This window comes from Salvelinus alpinus, chromosome 6, assembly GCF_045679555.1.
Source record: "Salvelinus alpinus chromosome 6, SLU_Salpinus.1, whole genome shotgun sequence".
NCBI lineage: Eukaryota > Metazoa > Chordata > Actinopteri > Salmoniformes > Salmonidae > Salvelinus > Salvelinus alpinus.
In genome coordinates this window covers 36,695,989-36,719,709 of record NC_092091.1, presented here as the reverse complement: position 1 = coordinate 36,719,709, position 23,721 = coordinate 36,695,989, and the positions used below count along the sequence as shown (strand labels likewise).

The window sequence follows — 23,721 nt, the reverse complement described above, 5'->3', positions numbered from 1 at the left end:
GGTCCTTTGAGCCGGTTAGTGTTTTTTGTACATTATTAACAATAACCTTGACTATTGTGCATGTTGTTCATATCTAAACGCTAAACATATTTTTCAAGTGAAATGAAGTGCAATATGAATGCAATATAATAAATAGTTTGAATGCAATAAACAACGACTTTGTGGGCCATTATAAACTACAGAGATTCACCATTGATTCGGTCTGATATTCTCCTGCCTAAAACATCAGAGGAACTACAGCATCAATGTATAAACCATGACCTTTCTACTACAACACAGTTGATGTTCCATCCCAACACAAACCCAGACAGCGTCGTCTTCGGATTCTCACCCCGTCGCCCTGCATCTTCTATTCACCTCATAAAACCCTGCATCATACAGGGATTCCTCACCCATGCATGACACCTGCGCTAAATAATATTACTGCCGATCTGCCCGGGCCATGTTTGGTTTGATACGACTATGGCTATTAGCTTGCACCGTTAGTGGGTAGAGGCAGGCGTGGAGTAGTGATTGATGGGCTGATGTACCTGGCAGGCTGGCGGGAGACATAGATGCATTACATTCATCACCTGGAATAAAACAGCAACACACACATGGGCTTTACACTCGACTGCGGACGGTCATGCTACACCGCGTGCATGTTGTGTGTGCGTGCGTATCTGCCTATTGCAGCCAGCTAGTCAGCAAAGCAGTCACATGTCACCACTACTACTACTACTACTGCTGCTGCTACTACTACTACATACTTGCGCATTCTGATGACTGCACAGGTCAGTCGGAGCAAGTGACTTGATGTTTTTGTACTTTGAGTTTTGCGGGGACTCCGGTCCATTTCTCTTTGGCTACTTTAGCAGGGTGGTTTATGAGGTCTGACGGACTGACCGGGCCGTCACCTGCGAGTCGCAAACGCAAACGGCACACAGAAACACAATGCAGCAGGCGTCGTTTTGTGTTCAGCACTCCCTCCATAGTGGCTTTAACGTGAGAGGGTGTATCCCAAACAATTGGTACCCTATTCCCTATTTAGTGCACTACTTTTGACCAGGTCCCTTATGGCTCTGGTCAAAAGTTGTGCACTATACAGGGAATAAGGTGCTACAGAATTTGGGATGCAGCCTCTGACAGGCTGTCCAGGTTCTGTGACGGCTGCCCGTGTCAGCCAGGGCAATGAGCCAACGGATTGCTACAGCACATCAGTAATGGTGGCAGCCAGAAAACAGGATTTAGAGCTGATGGGGCTCTATCTATCTGCAAGACAAGGCCACGCCGTTATCCTGTAAGGCCCTGAGCCAGACAGTCATTCAGTCAATTACACTACAGTTAGTCTGGACTGCGGATCCTTTCCACAGCCTTTGAAGAAGTCACACTGACATCCACTAGACAAACAAGACAGGACCGCGATGACATTTTCAAACTGTCTCAGCCTTAATTCAATTTTTTTTTAAAGAACACCAAAAATGCACATGTTAGGCTACATAGCATAGCCTTTCTTGGAATGAAAAGAGCGCCACAGATCCAAAGATAACATTTCTATAGGAAAGAGGGTGAATAAAATACTACAATTGTAGTAAAACATTGTTTCATTCTGCTCAAAATAATTATTCCAGTATCAATGAGTACATTGCAGTAGCCCTGTGTTTAACCAGCCTATATATCTCAATAGCCGTAAATATAATTGCGTAATTGGAAAAAAAAACATTCAATTTCGTTTAAAAGCTGGATACTATTAAACTTAAAACGCAAACATATTCCTATGCCTGATTATTTTCCATTCAATTTCTCATTGAGAAGCATCTCTTGATAGACTGCAGAAGCCATTATAACCGAGACCAAAGCCAGTCAAGAACACATTGAAGCTTTAAAAGGCGGCAAAAGTACCACCAGACTACATTAAAAGAAAGAAAGAACAGTCAGGTCACTCTGCATGCCACTTAAAAATTAATGCAGAGAGCAATGGGCAACTCAAATAAGCAATCCGGTCCACATTAAAGACTACTGCTGTTGAAGTGCAGCCAATTTACTTCCAAAGAGCCAATCTCCCTTAAGAGTAAAACACAGCAAAATAAAGCCATATGGAAAATGAAGCAAGAGCAGAAGCACCCCCAGCCAGCTAGGCCAGTAGAGCCAAGGTAGCTAGGGGTTCATAAAACATGATACCTTGGAACTGAGAGGGTGGGAAGAGGTGTTGAACGAGGTCCGACATGGTACCTGAGTCAACAGACAGACAGACAGACAGACATACCCTCAATACATTACCTTCTAGTATCATCAGATATGATATGAGAGGTGTCTCTCATCAGCTCCTTTCTGAAGGCCAGATGGTGCATCAGTTACTAATGTAACGGATGGTATGTTGCGAACTGTCTACTAAGTAGTGCAAACTGATAAACTGATGAGGAATCGGCAGAGTCAGTGGAACAGCATCTTCAGATCATCTCTAATTGGGGTCGCCAATGGTTCCGCTACCTTTCCCAAAATCCACAGGTTTTCCAGAAATCCTGTTCGGAGGATTAAGGATTTCATGCTTATTCCCTCCTGGTTCTGCGAACTTCCAACCGGGTTTCTAGAAAACCTGTACATTTGTGGATAGTTTCCGGAATTTTGCAACCCCATCTCTGATTGATCTACCAATTGAATGCAAATGTCCAGGAGACCTGGGCCTGGGCCTCTACTAGCTCTGGTACAGGGCGTTAGTGCAGCTTTAAAGAAGGCTCAGTGTTAACAAGCCCCACTAATGCCCTGGACCAGAGCTAGGCCTCCACTAGCCTGGCACTACAGTCTTTCACTTCCTTTATGCACATTGCTACTATTCTATCACACATACAATAACATACATGAGTTATTATAGGAGTTATTTGTTGCAGGGCCTTCGTACACAGTTATTAGTAAGAGGAAAATATCTCTGTCTGAATTCTGCAATGAAACACGGTCTATAAGCTCTCTGAGATGGAATCACTGAAGCAGCAGCCCATGCTAAAATGCCTTCCATGGTATTCAAGCACAGTAGGCGTGTGGTTTAGGTTGTGACTTTTCTACAAGATTAATGTGGTAACCATTGGAAAACAGTTTCTTAATAAGCTGTCCGTGGAATACAACAGTGCAAGGCTAAACCTTCCATCTCTGCCAGAGTGGCAGTCTGAACCTGACACATTCTCACGCCAGGCAGGGATCAAGTCAAATCAAATCACTTAAGCACCTTGTTGTGCAATACTTAAAATTAATAAGATGCTGTCAGAGCTTCCCTTCCCTTTAGATGCACACACAGCAAATAAAAAGTAGTGAGACTGCATGGGAAATGAATGCAAAAGCCTGGGCTGTGTGTGCATCTAAAATGGCACCCTATTCCCTTTATAGTGCACCCGGGCCAATAGGGCTTTGGTTAAAACTAGTGTACTATATGAGGAATAGGGTGCCATTTGGGAAGCAACCTGGAGGGAAGCAACCTGGAGGGAAGCAACCTGGAGGGAACACCCCCCCCCCCGAATAAGCATCACCCTTGGTACTTTGAGTAGGACACTGCAGAGAAGTCAGTTTAAGTGAGATATCAGCCTGTTTTGAAACAATATTTATGACGACAGGCAGTGGGGATAATATAGGAGCCGTGTGTTAATCATTATAGCTGTCAACACACTATATAATGAACAGGATAGGTGGAGAAATGTCTTACTATAGGCTAATCCCAAAGGACAGGAGGCCATATCACACACGTGCACGCTCACACCCGGGCGCACGGCAATAGCATGTGCTGTCCCCAGAGAAAGCTGATCCTCAAACAGGGGAATACACAACAAAACAGGCCATTATTCAGTCTCGTTTCATTTTTTGGCAAGTTATCCACCAAAGCACACTTCACATATGGAAGTTGGAGAGTCTGATGGGCCAGTCACCTTGGGAGAACGAGTGTAACACTAATCAGAGAAACGGACATTCTATACCAGAAGTGCCATAGCAGAACAAAAGTCAGCTTAGTGGGTATTAGCTATGCAAGGCAGTGCTGTGATAATTTGCCGTGCGATTATTTAATGTGGTGAGAGGTATAAATAGGGAAAGAGGCTGTCAGCACAACCTGTGATATCACTCCCTCGAAGTCAGCAGCTTATAAACACACACACACACACACACACACACACACACACACACACACACACACACACACACACACACACACACACACACACACACACACACACACACACACACACACACACACACACACACACACACACACACACACACACACACACGACTCCGCTGAGCAAAAACCGTCAAGTAGAGGAGAGAAAATACAGCCTCCGCTAAATAATTTGAGAAAACAAGCGAAGGCTACCTAATTATAAAGAAATACAATATCAGGTGGTGAATTAGGTGTAGGGTGCGCTATGCCAACTGCAATGGGATACGTGTGTATGTGCACGCGCGCGAGAGATAGAAAGAGGGACAGTGCAAGACAGAGACAGAGAGATAGACATTTTGCAGGGACGGAGTGAGAGGACGGTGTGTGTGCAGGGACAGCTGAGAGAAGAGAGAAAGAACTTCATTACCTTTCCCTCCAGTCCCCTGGCCCCCAGGCTTATTGTAGAGGTAGACATCAGAGTCAGGTAGTTCACTGCTCTGATGGAAGTAGTGCTGAGAGAGAGAGAGAGAGAGAGAGAGAGAGAGAGAGAGAGAGAGAGAGAGAGAGAGAGAGAGAGAGAGAGAGAGAGAGAGAGAGAGAGAGAGAGAGAGAGAGAGAGAAGAGATTTGTGATTTCCCACACAAAAATGAAACTTGTCAAAATAAATGTAGTCACTACTCTATCCATCAGCGGATTGGTCCTATTTTTTTATACATCTAGCCTACACCCCTTCATAGGGAACTGTATACACCACACTTGCATCAATTGAATGGTCCCCTTCTATCATCCTATAAAACTGACAAGTACGTCGCTGAAAAACACTTTGACCAATTAGAGCTCTGACAAAGATCTGATGAGATGGGTCAAGAGAGAGTGGAAAAGAGATCTGAATTGGGCAGCCCGAGTGCTGGGAGTAATGTTACCCGGCATTCAGACACTTGCGACAGAAAACGCTTATTAAAGCGGCATCACACCGGAAAATGTTGGTGGGACAGAGGTCGGTTTATATTGGTTTAAATTCTTCCACATTTGAGAGGGGGAGAGGTGGAACATTATATACACGCTTTTACTTGCAGAAGCTGATTTTGCCCCTAATGTCTGTATGCAGGATGAGGCTGGGCTGTAGTCTACCTCGAAGTGGTGCTCGATGTACTGTAGCCGTCTGTGTACTCGTGTAGTGGTACCAGTGTTGTGTACTAGTGGTGTTGCATACCTTGAAGTGGTGTTCTACGTAGCTGTCTGTGTACTTGGGGATGTGGAGGAAGATGAGCAGGTTCTGCCTGAGGTAGTGGGCCACAGCAGGGGTCCAGGGCATGAAGCACTGCGGCAGAGTAAACTCCATCACCTCAGTGGCTGGAGAGCCTGACGGCTGGATAAACTGAGGGGAGAACATCAACACTTAATCAAGCAACACATCAATGTCTCTCCCATTCCTACTAAATTATAAGTTCTCTGAAACCCATGACTGAATATTTTGTCTTTTCCACAAGAGATTCAGAAGCAAATCTCAACACTACTTCTGGGGGTGAAAGTAGCATAAAAAAATAGCATATTTAGCCCCTTCCACCACAGAACAAACCGAACGGTTCGGTTAAAATCTCTGCCTCCATTAAATCACGATTCATCAAAAGAACATGACACTAATGCACCTAATCATTTACCTCCACGTCAGCAGGGGTGAGTTTGCAGTTCCTGCCCAGCATGATGGTGATGATGTCCAGGGTGGTCTCATCTAGACGCTTCCTCAAAACCTTCACCAGCTCATCTGTGATCTCTGGACCTGTGTTGGAGACCAGGCAGAGGACAAGGGTCAGGAGAAGACCTCAAACCATAGCTTTTTTTATTGTAAATAAATACAACAATTACAAAAAAGAATCTGTCATCTCCTCGCCTCCTCTCCATCGCTTTGACCAGAAAGAACTGACCAGGTGAAAGCCAGGCTAATGATGAGTGTCCACCATATTGTTTTAATCGGGTAAGTATTTTTCCCATCAGTGCATATGAAGGGGAGATGACAGATTAAGCAATTAAAATAGAGACCATGTCAAAATGACCCTTGCCTCAGACCTGACTTGGCTTTGTCTTTCCAGTTCTTCAATTAACAAAGACATAAGAAAAAATTACTTTGAGAAGCTCCACAGCTCATTAGTGGTGGTGCGTTCAGCCAAATCAGGAATCTTATCAGATCCCCAAATGTGCACATTTATATACCTACACTACCTTTCAAAAGTTTGGGGTCACTTAGAAATGTCCTTGTTTTTGAAAGAAAAGCACATTTTTTGTCCATTAAAATAACATCACATTGATCAGAAATACAGTGTAGACATTGTTAATGTTGTAAATGACCATTGTAGCTGGAAAAGGCAGATTTTTTATGGAATATCTACATAGGTATACAGAGGCCCATAATCAGCAACCATCACTCCTGTATTCCAATGGCACGTTGTGTTAGCTAATCCAAGTTGATCATTTTAAAAGGCTAATTGATCATTAGAAAACATTTTTGCAATTATGTTAGCACAGCTGAAAACTGTTATTCTGATTAAAGAAGCAATAAAACTGGCCTTCTTTAGACTAGTTGAGTATCTGGAGCATCAGCATTTGTGGGTTCGATTACAGGCTCAAAATGGCCAGAAACAAAGAACTTTCTTCTGAAACTCGTCAGTCTATTCTTGTTCTGAGAAATGAAGGCTATTCCTTGCGAGAAATTGCCAAGAAACTGAAGTTCTCGTACAACACTGTGTACTACTCCCTTCACAGAACAGCGCAAACTGGCTCTAACCAGAATAGAAAGAGGAGTGGGAGGCCCCAGTGCACAACTGAGCAAGAGGACAAGTACATTAGTGTGTCTAGTTTGAGAAACAGACGCCTCATAAGTCCTCAACTGGCAGCTTCATTAAATAGTACCCACAAAACACCAGTCTCAACGTCAACAGTGAAGAGGCGACTCCGGGATTCTGGCCTTCTAGGCAGAGTTCCTCTGTCCAGTGTCCGTGTTCTTTTGCCCATCTTAATCTTTTACTTTTGTTGGCCAGTCAGATATTGCTTTTTTTTCTGCTTAGGAAGGCCAGCATCCCGGAGTTGGCGCTTCACTGTTGACGTTGAGACTGGTGTTTTGCGGGTACTATTTAATGAAGCTGCCAGTTGTACACAGTAGTGTACATTTGTGCGTAGGCCAGGTGGCCTATAGGCCTACTTCTATGCGTAATCAGGTGCCCGTCCTTACTCAACATTGACTGGAGCGCTCTAAACAAAATACAATTACTAAATTGACCAAACTCATAAACGGAATGAAATAAACATAGGTTGTGCTTTTCTGCAAATAGCATGTCCACTCCGACAATGAGAATGGTAAAAGACTGGAATAATAATATATTGAATCCATTAACAGAAATGACCGTAACCAAACAAACATTGTAGATTCCAAATTATAGGAATGTACTACTGGTGATATATGTAATCGGGAATTCATATACACTAACTATCAAATGCAAACAATTCACACAATTAAGTTATGAAACAATGAATGTACATAAATTGGCGGGAGAGATTGTATCCTGGAGAGAGACATGCATTGTCCATTTTAGCCACACTCCCCTTCTTCTTGGACAGTGTCATCCCTGCTGCCTCTGCACTGGATTAGTTCACTGAGCTGGGCAGGAATAAGAAGTCTCTTGTGCCATAAAAAAAGATATATATATCTTCGCTACTGCTCAACTAAAAAAAATCTTGGTCGACCAACAGCCTATCGACCAAAGAATTGGCCAGTTGACTAATTGGGGTCCGCCCTAATCCAGAGCATCCCAAACGTGCTCGATGGGTGACATGTCTGGTGAGTACGCAGTCCATGAAAGAACTGGGACATTTTCAGCTTCCAGGAATTGTGTACAGATCCTTGCGACATGGGGCCGTGCATTATCATGTTGAAACATGAGGTGATGGCGGCAGATGAATGGCATGACAATGGGCCTCAGGATCTCGTCACGGTATCTCTGTGCATTCAAATTGCCATTGATAAAATACAATTCTGTTCGTTGTCCGTATGCTTATGCCTGCCCATATCATAACCCCACAGCCACCGTCGGGCACTCTGTTCACAATGTTGACATCAGCAAACCGCTCGCCCACTGAACACCTTACACGCTGTCTGCCATCTGTCTTGGTAAAGCTGAAACTGGTAAAGCTGAAAGCTGAAATATCAGTGAAAAGCACACTTCTCCAGCATGTCAGTGGGCATCAAAGGTGAGCATTTGCCAACTGAAGTCAGTTACGACGCCGAACTGCAGTCAGGTCAAGACCCTGATGAGGACAACGAGCTCGCAGATGAGCTGAGACTGTTTGACAGTTTGTGCAGAAATTCTTCAGTTGTGTAAACCCACAGTTTCATCAACTGTCCGGGTGGCTGGGGTGGTTACACGTGGTCTGTGGATGTGAGGCCAGTTGGACGTACTGCCAACATCTCTAAAACGACATTGGTAAAGAAATTGACATTACATTCTCTGCCAACAGCTCTGGTGGACATTCCTGCAGTCTGCATGCCAATTGCACGCACCCTCAAAACTTCACATATGTGACATTGTGTTGTGTGACAAAACTGCCCATTTTAGAGTAGCCTTTTATTGTCCCCAGCACAAGGTGCAGCTGAGTAATGATCATGCTGTTTAATCAGCTTCTTCATATGCCACACCTGTCAGGTGGACGGATTATCTTGGCAAAGGAGAAATGCTCACTAACAGGGATGTAAGCAAATGTACCCACAAATTTTAAGAGAAGTAAGCTTTTTGTGCGTATGGAACATTTCTGGGATCTTTCATTTCAGCTCGTGAAACATAGGACCAACACTTTAAATGATGCGTTTATATTTTTGTTCAGTGTATAACAGCTGCTTCTCTACTTCAAATTGTGTATTGCTGACTTCCTTTACTGTTGAGAGGATACCTTAGAGGTGTTTCTCTCTGACATATTTATGCAAATCAATGCTCAGTAAGGAGTCTGGAGCAATGACTGTATTTATGAATGGACAAAGCCATCAATTCCTATGTGAAGACTCAACAGCGCATTGAAGCCAAACGAAGTCGGTTAAGATGGCATGCCATAACATGCACAGTTTGAGCTACTCCAGATAATGACATTTCAGGCTAGCTCATGCCGCCCTCTCTCATTGAGTAACTAAAGTTGAAGGCCGACCAGGGTACTGCAGGCTGCCATTAGCAACTTAATTATCTTAATAACTGCCAAGGTTCTCCCCAGGACTTTTTAACACGGTGGTGCTCGTCGTCGTGTTGCAACCGTGGACAGACCATTTATATGCTCTACGCGCTTCAGCACTTGGCGGTCCCGTTCTGTGAGCTTGTGTGGCCTACCATTTCGCATCTGTGCAATCGAATCCCTGAGCTGACAAGGTAAAACTTCTGCCCACGTGCAAGGCAGTTAACCCACTGTTCCCCGGGCGCCAATGACATGGATGTCGATTAAGGCAGCCTCCCGCACCTCTCCGATTCAGAGGGGTTGAGTTAAATGCGGAAGACCCATTTCAGTTGAATGCATTCAGTTGTACAAGTGACTAGGTATTCCCCTTTCCCTTTGTTGCTCATAGATGTTTCCACTTCACAATAACAACACTTACAGTTGACCGGGGGAGTTCTAGCAGGGCAGAAATTTGACGAACTGACTTGTTGGAAAGGTGGCACCCTATGACAGTGCCACGTTGAAAGTCACTGAGCTTTTCAGTAAGGCCATTCTACTGCCAGTGTTTGTCTATGTAGATTGCATGGCGGTGTGCGTTATACACCTGTCAGCAACGGGTGTGGCTGAAATAGCTGAATCCACAAATTTAAAGGGGTGTTCACACACTTTTGTATATATACTGTATATATTATGTTTATAAATGAAATATTGTCTAGGCTACTCAAGAAATTTGACATTACAGTATTCAGACGTAGCCTACAAACATCAATGGAAAAGGTGAACTGTCTGTTCTACCGTTAAACTGTTCTTCGGATCAGATCGCGTAGAGCAAAATACCGGTAGCTTATCAACAGTATTTACTACTGTGAAGTGGGTCCAATTAAATGAGAGATGGGACAAATGGAAGCCTACAGTGCCTTGCAAAAGTATTTATTCCCCTTGGCGTTTTTCCTATTTTGTTACCTTACAACCTGTAATTTAAATTGATTTTATTTGGATTTCATGCAATGGACATACACAAAATAGTCCAAATTGGTGAAGTGAAATTTAAAAAATAAATAAAATAATTAAAAATAAATAAATTAAAAAAAACGGAAAAGAGGTGCGTGCATATGTATTCACCCCCTTTACTATGAATCCCCTAAATAAGATCTGGTGCAACCAATTACCTTCAGAAGTCACATAATTAGTAATCTGTGTGCAATCTAAGTGTCACATGATCTGTCACATGATCTCAGTATTTATACAGCCCTGTTCTTAAAAGGCCCCAGAGTCTGCAACACCACTAAGCAAGGGGCACCACCAAGCAAGCGGCACCATGAAGACCAAGGAGCTCCCCAAACAGGGACAAAGTTGTGGAGAAGTACAGATCAGGGTTGGGGTATAAAAACATATCTGAAACTTTGAACATCCCACGGAGCACCATTAAATCCATTATAAAAAAAATGGAAAGAATATGGAAAGAATACCACAACAAACCTGCTAAGAGAGGGCTGCCCACCAAAACTCACAGATCATGCAAGGGGGGCATTAATCAGAGACAACAAAGAGACCAAAGATAACCCTGAGGGAGCTGCAAAGCTCCACAGCGGAGATTGGAGTATCTGTCCATAAGAATACTTTAAGCCATACAGTCCACAGAGCTGGGCTTTATGGAAGAGTGGCCAGAAAAAAAGTCATTGCTTTAAGAAAAAAATAAGTAAACACGTTTGGTGTTCGCCAAAAGGCATGTGGGAGACTCCCCAAACATATGGAAGAAGGTACTCTGGTCAGATGAGACTAAAATGTAGCTTTTTGGCCATCAAGGAAAACGCTATGTCTGGCGTAAATTGAAAGAATAATGGATGGTGCTAAATACAGGGAAATTCTTGAGGGAAACCTGTTTCAGTCTTCCAGAGATTTGAGACTGCGACGGAGGTTCACCTTCCAGTAGAACAATGACCCTAAAGCAACACTCGAGTGGTTTAAGAGGAAACATTTAAATGTCTTGGAATGGCCTAGTCAAAGCCCAGACCTCCATCCAATTTGAATATGTGGTATGATTTAAAGATTGCTGGCCACCAGCGGAACCCATTCAACTTGAAGGAGCTGGAGCAGTTTTTAGTCAAATCCCAGTGGCTAGATGTGCCAAGTTTATAGAGACATACCCCAAGAGACTTGCAGCTGTAATTGCTGCAAAAGGGGGCTCTACAAAGTATTGACTTTGGGAGGGTGAATAGATGTACACGCTCAAGTTCAGTTTTTTTGTCTTATTTCTTGTTTTTTTTCAAATTGGTAGGCATGTTGTGTAAATCAAATGATACAAATCCCCCCAAAATACATTTTTATTCCAGGTTGTAAGGCAACAAAATAGGAAAAATGCTAAGAGAGTGAATACTTTCGCAAGCCACTGTATCCTAACTTGTTGTAGGCTAATTTACAAGAATGAAACCATCAGTCAGGAACTTATTTTGCAATGATCATGGAAATGAAATAAATAATCAGAAATAGATTTCTAATTATTTTACAATGTAACTATCAAATTAATAGATTTTCGCTCTTCTCACCAACAGCCAATGATTGCATCTTCATATTTAGCTACCTGTTTTTTTCATGAATAAATCATCATACATTCCTTGTGAGAAAGCTAACTCTGTGCCTCCTCACTAGACCCATTTCACAGTATACATAGCGATATAACTGCTTGGTCACGTTACCTGTGATTGATCAATTCTAAATAATTTCTAAACATTAAATATAAATTACAGAAGAGATGAGAAGTAAATCAGAAAGTGTGTTAGTTATGTTGCTAGTCTAAATCTGTACTATTTGCCAGTCTAAAGCAGTACTAACAAATGTTTGTGTGAGATTGGTCTTGTGGCATGTGGAGGGGCATGGCCACCATGCATTCAGGTGACAATTAATTAAGGGACACTATGTTACTAATTGGGGGGAAAGAGTTTCTGCTCTAGTCCAGCTCTTTAAAAGTATTCTGTAAATTTCTGTATCGTACAGGTTACAGTATCTAAACTGTTATTGTAGAGTTGTTTATTTTGCTAAGTGTTTATAGGCTTAGTTTGACAAAGTGTATTCAAATACAAGTGCTTCCTGTCACCTGGTCTCTGCCAGGGTATATATGCTCAGGTGTAGAGCTTTATGGTAGTTGAAGATGGCCGCCTGGCTTGGCCATCTGTTCTGAGCCCGAGGGGCTAGTCAGACTGCTCTTCAGTCTTTCTATTCATTTGACTAGTTTTGAAAAAAGAAAAAAAATGGTTTATTATACACTGAGCCTGGTCCAGCATCTTGTTGGATGATTTGTATATTTTATAAATACCTGCTCCAAGAGCCTTAAAATAAAAACCATGCACTAGATCTTCTGCATCCTCCCTTTCCTTGCTCACCAACACCAACCAGGGCAAGTAAGAGGCCTACCATCCACCCTTACATTCCCTATTTGCACAATGTTACTAGGCTACTTTTGCCTTGTGGCAATGCAATACTTCAACCACTAGAAACTATGCGTACGCATGGTCTAAAGTTTGCAGGAGGATAAGCACATTCACAGGTAAAGGGGCAGTTTTTATGAATGCCAACTTCTGTGTGAAAACTGGAGCATACATATTTTGTGCATACACAAGGTTTATAAATGAGGCCCATGGTCTGGAGCCTTAGAAACAAACGCTGCATTGAAACAAATGCACACACTTCAAGAAAATGTCACCTCTCTGTAAACAAAGGAATTCATCAATAAATAAGTTGAACAGTTGTGGGGGAGAGAAAAAAACATGTACGAATTTAATATGTCCCTCTTGTTAAGAAACATTTTCAGAGGAAAAGAGCTGACGTCATGGATGAAGCCTGGGAAGAGCTAGATGGAGCAGGAGCAACAGTGCCATCTAGCAGGCCATTAGAAGGTACTGCATCACAGACTACAGAATGAATCAGCAGTTTCATGTTTCATCTGTTTGCCAAGAGGACAGTAAACAGGGATACATTTAAACTCAGAGAGGAAATGCACAGAGAGGAGACAAACAGGTCGTGTTTTACACCTAACTCCTGCATCAGACCTTTACATATGCAGTTAATCCCTCATTAGGAGAACTCTTCTCACAATCCATACAACGTAGGATTCTCTGCTATCAGTACCAAAAGTATGCAGTCATAATCACTGTCAATTACACTCTTTCCTAGAATCGTCCCCTAGCCATGTGAGCCCCTTTCTTCCCCTTGCTCTTCAAACCCCTGTCTTACCAGCACTTCCCACTCCATGCACCAGCAACAAGATGTGTTTGTCCACCTGTCCCACTGGCCGAGCACCTTCCAGAGACGGCCGAGCACCTTCCAGAGATGACCGGGAGCCCTGGGGATAGGAAGAAAACACAGACACACGCACAACATGCAGACACACGAACCCACGTCAGACCACTGTAGATATTTGACAGTGACATCGCACAATCCTCTCTAACCCAAGAGCAGGATACCACAGTTCTGGGAACAGCAGATCAATCATCTAGCAGTGACACCATCTCAGAGTCCTAATGGTTTCTCAGTGCCAAAGCTGTCTGCTCTTTATAGAGAAATACACTATGAGTGTGGTATGAGTTTACTATGAGACGACAAGAGTAGAGCCCTAATGGTTCTTCAAGTTGCTTGCTGTTCATATGAGAAAGTGTGCTACTGTACCGTGAGGTCCTCAGAGTAGAGCCCTAATGGTTCTTCAAGACCAAAGATGCTTGCTGTTTATATGAGAAAGTGTGCTACTGTACCGTGAGGTCCTCAGAGTAGAGCCCTAATGGTTCTTCAGGACCAAAGATGCTTGCTGTTCATATGAGAAAGTGTGCTACTGTACCGTGAGGTCCTCAGAGTAGAGCCCTAATGGTTCTTCAAGACCAAAGATGCTTGCTGTTTATATGAGATAGTGTGCTACTGTACCGTGAGGTCCTCAGAGTAGAGCCCTAATGGTTCTTCAGGACCAAAGATGCTTGCTGTTCATATGAGAAAGTGTGCTACTGTACCGTGAGGTCCTCAGAGTAGAGCGGCTCCTGGCTCCGGGCGAGGCCGACGCAGCGAGACATGGGGTGCAGGTTGCCATCCAGGTCAGAGTATTTCCCTGTTTGGGACGTCTCAGAAAGTCTGGGAAGAACACAGATCATGGGATTATTCATAAGCAAGAATTGGCCTGCTCAATTCAATTCCTTCAATGAAAGTTTTTAGGTGCAGGGTTGGATGCAGGAGAGAGGAGAGCCTATGAAGAGGTGGGACTGTTGTACAATGAGAGGGGAGGCAGCGTAGTTAGAACGAGGGGGGCACCAGGTGCTAACCTGAGGTAGAAGACTGATTTAGTGGAGCGCTCCTGATAGACAAACATGCTCTTCCTGTTGACCACACACATGGCGTTGAGCACTGACCGCAGAGCCTGGATAGCTGGGATATGGAGATGAGAAGAGAGTCATTCAACACAAATAAAGATACTGGGAAAATGATCTCAATTATACTCACACTGATTGTACTGAATCCATCATATTAAAATGTATTTTAAGTAAAGGAAGACCTATTCATGATCATTTCCACATATTTTCATATGTATATTCATATTGGCATATTCAAAAGTACATTTCAGGATCAAGGGGTTATTGTTAATGGTCATGAAGATATGAAGTCCTGCTCTGTGGGTGGTCTTTATTTTTCTGCATGCCCAAACACATTCTTGTTCTGTATTTTGCGAGTGTCACGGACTCACCCCTGGACACCCCCATGTTAGGCCCCATCTTGAGGCGAGGGTGGATGTGGATGACGGTGCTCCACACCACCTCACAGGCAAAGTGACCCGGGATGAACTGCATTGTGGCCGCTAGGTAGTCCCGTGGCTGGTAGCTCTCCTCTGCATTGTAATCTGTTGTGTGTACGTGTGTGTGTGTGAGAGTGAGTGAGTGAGTGAGTGAGAGAGCGAGAGAAAGAGACAAGAAAGAAAGAGACATGAGAAGATTAAAAAAGGAAAATAAAATAATTTACAAATAAATGTACCAACAGTTGCTGAGAGGAAAGTGGGGGGGCGCATTTCAGCATGACGCCAGCCGAGAAAAGACACACAATTTGCTCTGGGAGCCACTTCCCTTCCACACTAACATTATGTTACTGCACTGCAGTCGCAAACAACAAGCCTTCTCTCTGATGCCAATCCCCTCTACAGGATCCAATTCATTTACACACACCGGAGCGGAAGAAAATCTGCGATATTAGAAAATAACAGTTGGTAATTCTGGCTTAACGGCTGCCATAAAATAGAAAATGAATCTAATGAGCGTTTCACACTGCTCCCGTCTCCGAGCATACTTCACTGGCCTGTCACTAATGCTCCTACCTGTAACCTTGAATACATTAGAGAGAGTGGGTGTGTTTGTGTGTTTCCTTCTCCGTGGACCTGTATTGGATTGAGCTCTACTATCACTATGACAGTTGGGAGCTTGTGGGGCCAAGAAAGTGCAATGCATTACTAACTTGTGCACTGTACAACAACAAACCTGGTGCCACCAAAGGCGTGCATATGATGCACATGAAGTTTATACTTGCAAAAATGTCTTAAAATAGCCTTAGGTACTAGAATAGGGATGTTCCACACAAACTACGACTGTACATCCTTTTACCTTGGCTGTAGTCGATACCCCAAAACAGTTGTTGGATATTTATGTAAAGCAGGTTTAGAAAGTCATAAAAGCATGCATCATGGCTGTTTGTATTAGTGTGTGGTTGTGAGCGTCGCTGACTGACTGACCATCGGAGTTGGCCAGTCTCTGTCTGTACAGGGACTCATTCTTCCAGATGTCCTCTTCGCTCTCTGCCACCAGGAGCGAGTTACACACATGGCTGTCGTGGAGGTCCTGGAGTAGTAGACGCTGTGGAGAGACAGAAGAGACAGAAGAGACAGAAGAGAGGCGAGAGAGGAGAGTTAGTGCCTGTTCCAATATCCACACTAGCACACTACTTAGAATGCAAGCGTAATACGCTGCTTAGTTATAAGAGGTATGCTACTGTGGACATTTGAATGTAGCGTTAGAGGTTGAACAGCACCAACCAGACCGACAGAGGGAGGGAGGGAGGGAGGGTTAAAGGCTAGGACTGCACTTTAATGTTGCTACTTGCTATACAAGCAATAAAGTGGCAGATGTGTCTTGAAGGGCGAGAGCGTAACCTACCTTTTACAAACTATTTCTTAATGGAAAAGTGTTAATTAAGGTCAGAGGATCACAGTCATATAAAGGGGTGTAACCTACCTGATTGACTATACGGCAGATCTCCCCAATCTTCCTCACCACCAACTGATGCAGCCGTAAGTACTCTGGAACCTCCTCTTCTTCCTCCTCCTCCTTCTCCTCTACTCTGCCCTCCTTAGCTTCATTGAAGCTCCTGTACACAATATGCCATGATGGATTTGTATCTTACAGGTCTGTCTTGCTAAATATATTTTATCTCAGTAGCTAGCTTTCCATCCAATTTGCGACAGATTTCCATGCAAATATTATCCGCATAAAAAAATGTGCAAGATGCGTGAAGAGGTTGCGCACATAAAAAGAAAATTGCGCTAAAGTTCTAATGTAGCGAATAAAAAAAAGATGTGTGTTTCCATGGCATTTTCCACTCTCTCAATGATTTTGTCACAGAAATGGTTGTGATAAATGGCAAACTTGCCCAATCTGGTTTTCGCGCATCCTCTCTAGACAACAGTTTGTTCATAAAGTGGACAGGTTAGGTTATATGATGAGATGGATAAGAGCAAGATCATTCTTATATGTTAATTGACAGCTTTTTCAAGTCATAGTTGGAGGAAAACACAACATAGCAGCAGAGGGTGACTGCAAATCTACTTTGACAGACATGGTTATTCTATCAACAACTGCGCAAGAAATCGCTTGAGCCACAATTTGTTGCATAATTCATTAAACCGACATAAAAAGATCCCACCATATCGAACGAACACATTATCTGTTGACATTTCTGAAAGTTAAACGACACTTCCTGTCAGTCAAAGCTGTTGTGATTTTTTTTTTTTATACACCGTATGACTTTACTCGCATGGAAACGTGGTTAGTAAGAATAATATTGTATTTATGAAATGTATTTCCAAAAGGGTTCTCAGGAGCTAAATAATGGAAACATTATGGAACAAATATGTCATGTCAGATGGCATTCTGAAAAGTTCAAATAGATGAAGATGAGAACCAGTTATGAGCTGGATAAGTGTCCTGCCTAAGCCCCTCCCTCACCTAGACTGAGAGTACACCTCCACTCTGTCCTGGTGGATCTTAACGATGAGCCAGAAGTCAGGCATCAGAGGGGCCTGGGACTCCTGCTCATCCACAGTGGGGCTCTCACACTCAGAGTCACTGCTGCCACCGTCATAACCTGAAAATATACGGGTAGATGTGTGTTTTTTTTTATGTCCCAGAGATCAGTAATCATTAGAATTGGTATCATAATCATTATTATCATCATGGGCATTACCATCAGCATTATCATCGTCATCATCATTATCATCATTGTGATGAAGATCATAATCCTTATCATCGTCATCATCATTATGATTGTCATTGTGATAATCAACACTATAATCATCATCTTTGTCATCATCACCCAGCATGTCACTCTTACCCAGCATGTCAGAGTCCAGGCTGCCTTGACTGGAGACCACACTCTGGACTCGACTGGGCCTCAGCTTCCCGCTGCCTGAGGAAAGAAGGAGATGAGTTCTATAGTCTCACGCCACAACACATTCACCTGAGTCAGCACAGCCCAAGGGCATGTTCGCTAGGGCACATGTAAAATGAAAACAAAAAAATGTATTATTGAATGTACAGACAGTACCCAACTGTTTCACGGAGCATTCTTCAGGTTTGTGCCTACTGAACACAACCCAGGCCCAATCTAAACAACCCTCCCTAGCACTGACCACTCTCAAGAGCTCCACTATCCTAGACTCTCCGAGACATGACTGAGACCCCCAAGGCTTTCTCCTCCTCCCTTCTCCCCTATCCTGGCAGGGCCTATGAGTCTCCCCAAATCAGTGTTGGAACAAGTACCCCAGAGAGAAGAGAGTACGGGGAGGGGGGAGGTCATCACATGTATTATTCTGTCTGTCTGTCAGCTCTGAGCTGAGCTGTGTGCTGCTCCCTGTTGATTTGGTGAGGAGAGGGAGAAAACAGCCTGGAGGTAGACACTCAGTAAAGCTGCAAGCTAAGCCAAGAGACTTGTGATGTTAGTGCTGCTGATGATTCACTCACTCACACAGCACTCGCTCACTTCTCAATGGTGTATCATTGGTTTGTCAGTATCTGCTACACACAGCTAGCCTTGCAAGAGACACTCCACACAGAGGGTAGACGACAACACATCCGCCACACTGGCACCTAAGTCCCCTCCTGTACTTCCTGTTCACCCACAACTGAGTGGCCGCGCACGACTAACACCATCATTCATTTTGCAGACGACACGACGGTGGTAGGCCTGATCACCGACGACGATGAGACAGCCTATAGGGAGGAGGTCAGAGACCTGGTAGTGTGGTGTGAGGACAACAAGCTCTCCTCAACGTCAGCAAGACAAAGGAGCTGATCGTGGACTTCAGGAAACCCCATTCACTTCCTAGAGCTGTGCCTGGCCAAACTAAGCAATTTGGGGAGAAGGGCCTTGGTCTGGGAAGTGAGCAAGAACTCGATGGTCACTCTGACAGAGCTCTAGAGTTGCTATGTGGAGATGGGAAACCCTTCCAGAAGGAAAACCATCCCTGCAGCACTCCACCAATCAGGCCTTTATGGTAGAGTGGCCGGACGGAAGCCAGTAAAAGGCACATGAAATCCCACCTGGAGTTTGCCAAAAGGCACCTAAAGACTCTCAGAGCATGAGAAACAAGATTCTTTGGTCTAATGAAACCAAGACTGAACTCTTTGGCTTTAATGCCAAGCGTCACGTCTGGAGGAAACCTGGCACCATCCCTACGGTGAAGCATGGTGGTGACAGCATCATGCTGTGGAGATGTTTTTCAGGGACTGGGAGACTAGTCAGGATCGAGGGAAAGATGAACGGAGCAAAGTACCGAGAGATCCTTGATGAAAACCTGCTCCAGAGCACTCAGGACCTCAGACTGGGGTGAAGGTTCACCTTCCAACAGGACAAGGACCCTAAGCACAAGGCCAAAAATACGCAGTTGTGGCCCAGCCAGAGCCCAGACTTGAACCCGATCTAACATCTCTGGAGAGACCTAAAAATAGCTGTGCAGCAACGCTCCCCATCCAACCTGATATCCAACCTGACAGCGCTTCAGAGGATCTGCAGAGAAGAATGGGAGAAACTCCCAAAATACAGGTGTGTCAAGCTTGTAGCGTCATACCCAAGAAGACTCTAGGCTGTAATCGCTGTTAAAGGTGTTTCAACAAAGTATTGAGTAAAGGGTCTGAATACTTATGTAAATGTGATATTTCATAAAAATTATTAGATTGATGAGTGGGAAAAAAACGAAACAATTTTTGAAAAAGTCTGTAACCTAATAAAATGTGGAAAAGGTCAAGGGGTCTGAATAAGGCACTAAAGTATGTCGAAAAGATAATGAACCTATATATATTTTTTTATAATATAATCTTTAAGAACTAACAAATCACCAAAATAAAAGCTAAACAGAATAGAAAATTACAACAATAAAATTAGCATCATTCATTTTGTTATTGTGTTTGAGCAAAACACAGCATTATACATGGCAAGCATTAAACAACAAAAATGTCTCTCAGCTCCATGGAGAAATCTGTAGAATTGCAAGAAATTGGCTTACAAATGCTACAATTTCTCGACAGCACCAAGATGGGGGATCTCTAAAATGGAGCCGTGCCGACCGTGCTCATTTCTCCGCCCACCACATAAGCCCCTTTTTAATCCAGGAAAAAAACCTGTACTCAGTGATGCGTTTGCCCCAAATAAAACATTTGTGTACAGGACATTAAGTATATTTCTTAGCCAATTTTTTTGCAGTTTCACTTTAGTGCTTTATTGCAAAGAGGATGCATGTTTTGGAATATTTATATTATGTACAGGCTTCCTTCTTTTCACTCTGTCATTTAGGTTAGTGTTGTGGAGGACTACAATGTTGTTGATCCATCCTCAGTTTTCTCCTATCACAGCCATTAAACTCTAACTGTTTGACAGTCCTCATTAGCCTTATGGTGAAATCCCTGAGCGGTTTCTTTCCTTTCCGGCAACTGAGTTGGGAAGGATGCCTGCAGCTTTGTAGTAGCTGGGTGTAGTGATACACCATCCAAAGTGTAAGTAACAACTGCACCATGCTCAAAGGAATATTCAATATCTGCTTTTTTATTTTGACTCATCTGGTGCCCTTCTTTGTGAGGCATTGGAAAACCTCCCTGGTCGTTGTGGTTGAATCTGTGTTTGAAATAAACCACTCGACAGAGGGACCTTACAGATGTGTGTACGGTATGTGTAGGTATGCACTAGACGACCAGTTCTTATAGCCTTTAGCCGTGCCCTTCTCCTACTCCTCCTCTGGTGATGTAGAGGTTAACCCAGGCCCTGTAGCCACCAGTACTACACCTATTCCCCAGGCGCTCTCATTTGTTGACTTCTATAACCGTAAAAGCCTTAGTTTCATGCATGTTAACATCAGAAGCCTCCTCCCCAAGTTTTTTTTTCCACTGCTGTAGCACACTCCGCCAACCCTGATGTCCTTAAGCATCTCCAATCCAAAATTAAATCTAGAAACGGCTTCCTATTTCGCAACAAAGCCTCCTTCACTCATGCTGCCAAGCAAACCCTCGTAAAACTGACTATCCTACCGATCCTTGACTTCGGCAATGTCATTTACAAAATAGCTTCCAACACTCTATTCAGCAAATTGGATGCAGTCTATCACAGTGCCATCTGTTTTGTCTCCAAAGCCCCATATACTACCCACCACTGCGACCTAGTTGGGGAGTAGTTGGGAAGAGATTTTCGATGTACCCATTCCATGGCACATGGTTTATGAATTGATACGCAAAACAACGCCGGATTCAAAACTTTTAATTTAAATTACTATACAAAATTCTTGCAACTAATAGAATGTTATATATATGGGGGATACAATCTTCCCAGCTCTGCAGATTCTGCTGTGAGGAGGCAGAGTCATTAGATCATTTATTTTGGTATTGTCCATATGTAGCTCGTTTTTGGTCCAGGAATGGCTGAAGAATTGTAACATTTGCCTAGAACTAACGCTACAGATAGCAATACTGGGGGATTTGAAAAGCCATAGTCAATCAATCAATAATATAATAATTATTTTAGCAAAAATGTTTATTTTTAAATTTACAATCTGTAGAAGCTATGAGAATAGGAAGGTTCAAATCTTTTGTGAAGCATCACAGCACAGTTGAAAAATATATGGCAAATAAAAATCCAAAATGGATGATGTTGGAAGATAGATGGGAAGGGTTGAATGGAGCTGAAGGGTGGGACTAATAACAAGATAAACAATGTAAAGCATACGGGATCTGTAAAATGTATATAGGTTCGGAACTTTTGTGAAATAGCACAGTTACAAATAGAAATCAACCTGGATGGACATCAGAAATAGAGGAAGGACTAAGAACAAACAAGAGAGAACAATTGTAAAGTAGACTGTGTCTGTAAAATGTGTATAAGATGTATAAATTTAAGGTAAAAGCAGAAGTGTTTATTAGTTTACTCCAATTGGGGGATTGGTGGTAGGGTTTGCGGGGAATAATAATAAAGGTATATTCTTTTAAAAAGTATGTATGTCTATATAGGTATGTGTATGTATATGTATATATGTGTATATGTATGCATACGTGTATGGATATATATATTTACCCCAAAAATATGGGGGATTGGAAATGATGCAGACAATTACATTGGAAGCAACATTCTTTCCGCAATATTAAGCTGATCCACCCCTTTAAAAAATATTAAAAATAAATAAATAAATCTGGAAACGGCTTCCTATTTCGCAACAAAGCCTCCTTCACTCATGCTGCCAAGCAAACCCTCGTAAAACTGACTATCCTACCGATCCTTGACTTCGGCAATGTCATTTACAAAATAGCTTCCAACACTCTATTCAGCAAATTGGATGCAGTCTATCACAGTGCCATCTGTTTTGTCACCAAAGCCCCATATACTACCCACCACTGCGACCGGTATGCTCTCGTTGGCAAGTACCCGCTACATATTCGTTGCCAAACCAACTGGCTCCAGGTCATCTATAAGTCTTTGCTAGGTAAAGCCCCACCTTATCTCAGCTCACTGGTCACCATAGCAACACCCACCCGTAGCACACGCTCCAGCAGGCATATTTCACTGGTCATCCCCAAAGCCAACACCTGCTTTGGCCGCATTTCCTTCCAGTTCTCTGCTGCCAATAACTGGAACGAATTGCAAAAATCACTGAGGCTGGAGACTTAGATCTCCCTCTATAACTTTAAGCATCAGCTGTCAGAGCAGCTTACCAATCACTGCACCTGTACACAGCCCATCTGTAAATAACCCACCCAACTACCTCATCCCCATATTGCTTTTTTGCACCCCAGTATCTCTACTTGCACATCATCATCTGCACATCTATCACTCCAGTGTTGATGCTAAATTGTAATTATGTTGCCACTATGGCCAATTTATTGTTTTACCACTCTAATCTTACTACATTTTCACACACTGTATATAGATTTTTTTATTCTGTTATTGTCTGTACGTTTGTTTATGCCATGTGTAACTCTGCGTAGTTGTTTGTGTCGCACTGCTTTGCTTTATCTTGGCCAGGTCGCAGTTGTAAATGAGAACTTGTTCTCAACTGGCCTACCTGGTTAAATAAAGGTGAAATATATTTTTTTAAACGTGTAGGTAGTCATTCAAAAATCATGTTAAACTGTCAGCCCAATTGAGACCCCTGGTTTGTTGGTGCAATTCAGAATACGAATTCAAATGGAAAGACATCGAGACTACTTTGACAGGGATACCCATACAGTCAGTTTTGGGAAATAAGGACATGGTAAAAGAAATATACAATAGACAAAATCAGTGGATTAATTTCTCTCTGAAGACATGGTTTAGGGTAGTTAAGCAAAATAATTTAGACAGAGAGATCAAACTGCTGAGTTGGCCCGCATACGACCCCAGCTTCATCCCTGCAACTCAGGACAGCAGATTTAAACAATGGACGCAGAAAGGCATCACATCATTCAGTACAATTATAAGGAATGGGAACCTAGATAACTTCCAGGACTTAAGTAAAAAACATGGCTTGGATAAACAAGATTTTTACAGATACCTACAAGTCCGACACTATTTCTTAAGGGAGATAAAAGTGACTGACCCTCGAGCACCTCCAAAATTAATCCAAGTATTCACTAACGCATACAACTTGGGGAGTAACAAAAAAACGATTT

At 43.0% G+C, this 23,721-nt stretch overlaps 1 protein-coding gene across 10 annotated transcripts in view; it reads right to left on the bottom strand.

Moving 5' to 3' along the window:
* LOC139578645 (KICSTOR complex protein SZT2-like) overlaps positions 1-23,721 on the bottom strand; it is a 117,033-nt gene that overhangs the window by 35,287 nt on the left and 58,025 nt on the right. For all 10 annotated transcript variants that reach the window (XM_071406519.1, XM_071406520.1, XM_071406523.1 and 7 more), the window contains 11 exons: positions 17,930-18,004; positions 17,545-17,683; positions 16,555-16,687; positions 16,056-16,176; positions 15,024-15,176; positions 14,605-14,707; positions 14,299-14,416; positions 13,535-13,643; positions 5,779-5,897; positions 5,331-5,495; positions 4,545-4,629 (listed from right to left, as the gene is read on the bottom strand). In XM_071406519.1, the coding sequence (XP_071262620.1) occupies positions 4,545-4,629; positions 5,331-5,495; positions 5,779-5,897; positions 13,535-13,643; positions 14,299-14,416; positions 14,605-14,707; positions 15,024-15,176; positions 16,056-16,176; positions 16,555-16,687; positions 17,545-17,683; positions 17,930-18,004 (1,320 nt within the window). The remainder of the gene's footprint in view (positions 1-4,544; positions 4,630-5,330; positions 5,496-5,778; positions 5,898-13,534; positions 13,644-14,298; positions 14,417-14,604; positions 14,708-15,023; positions 15,177-16,055; positions 16,177-16,554; positions 16,688-17,544; positions 17,684-17,929; positions 18,005-23,721) is intronic.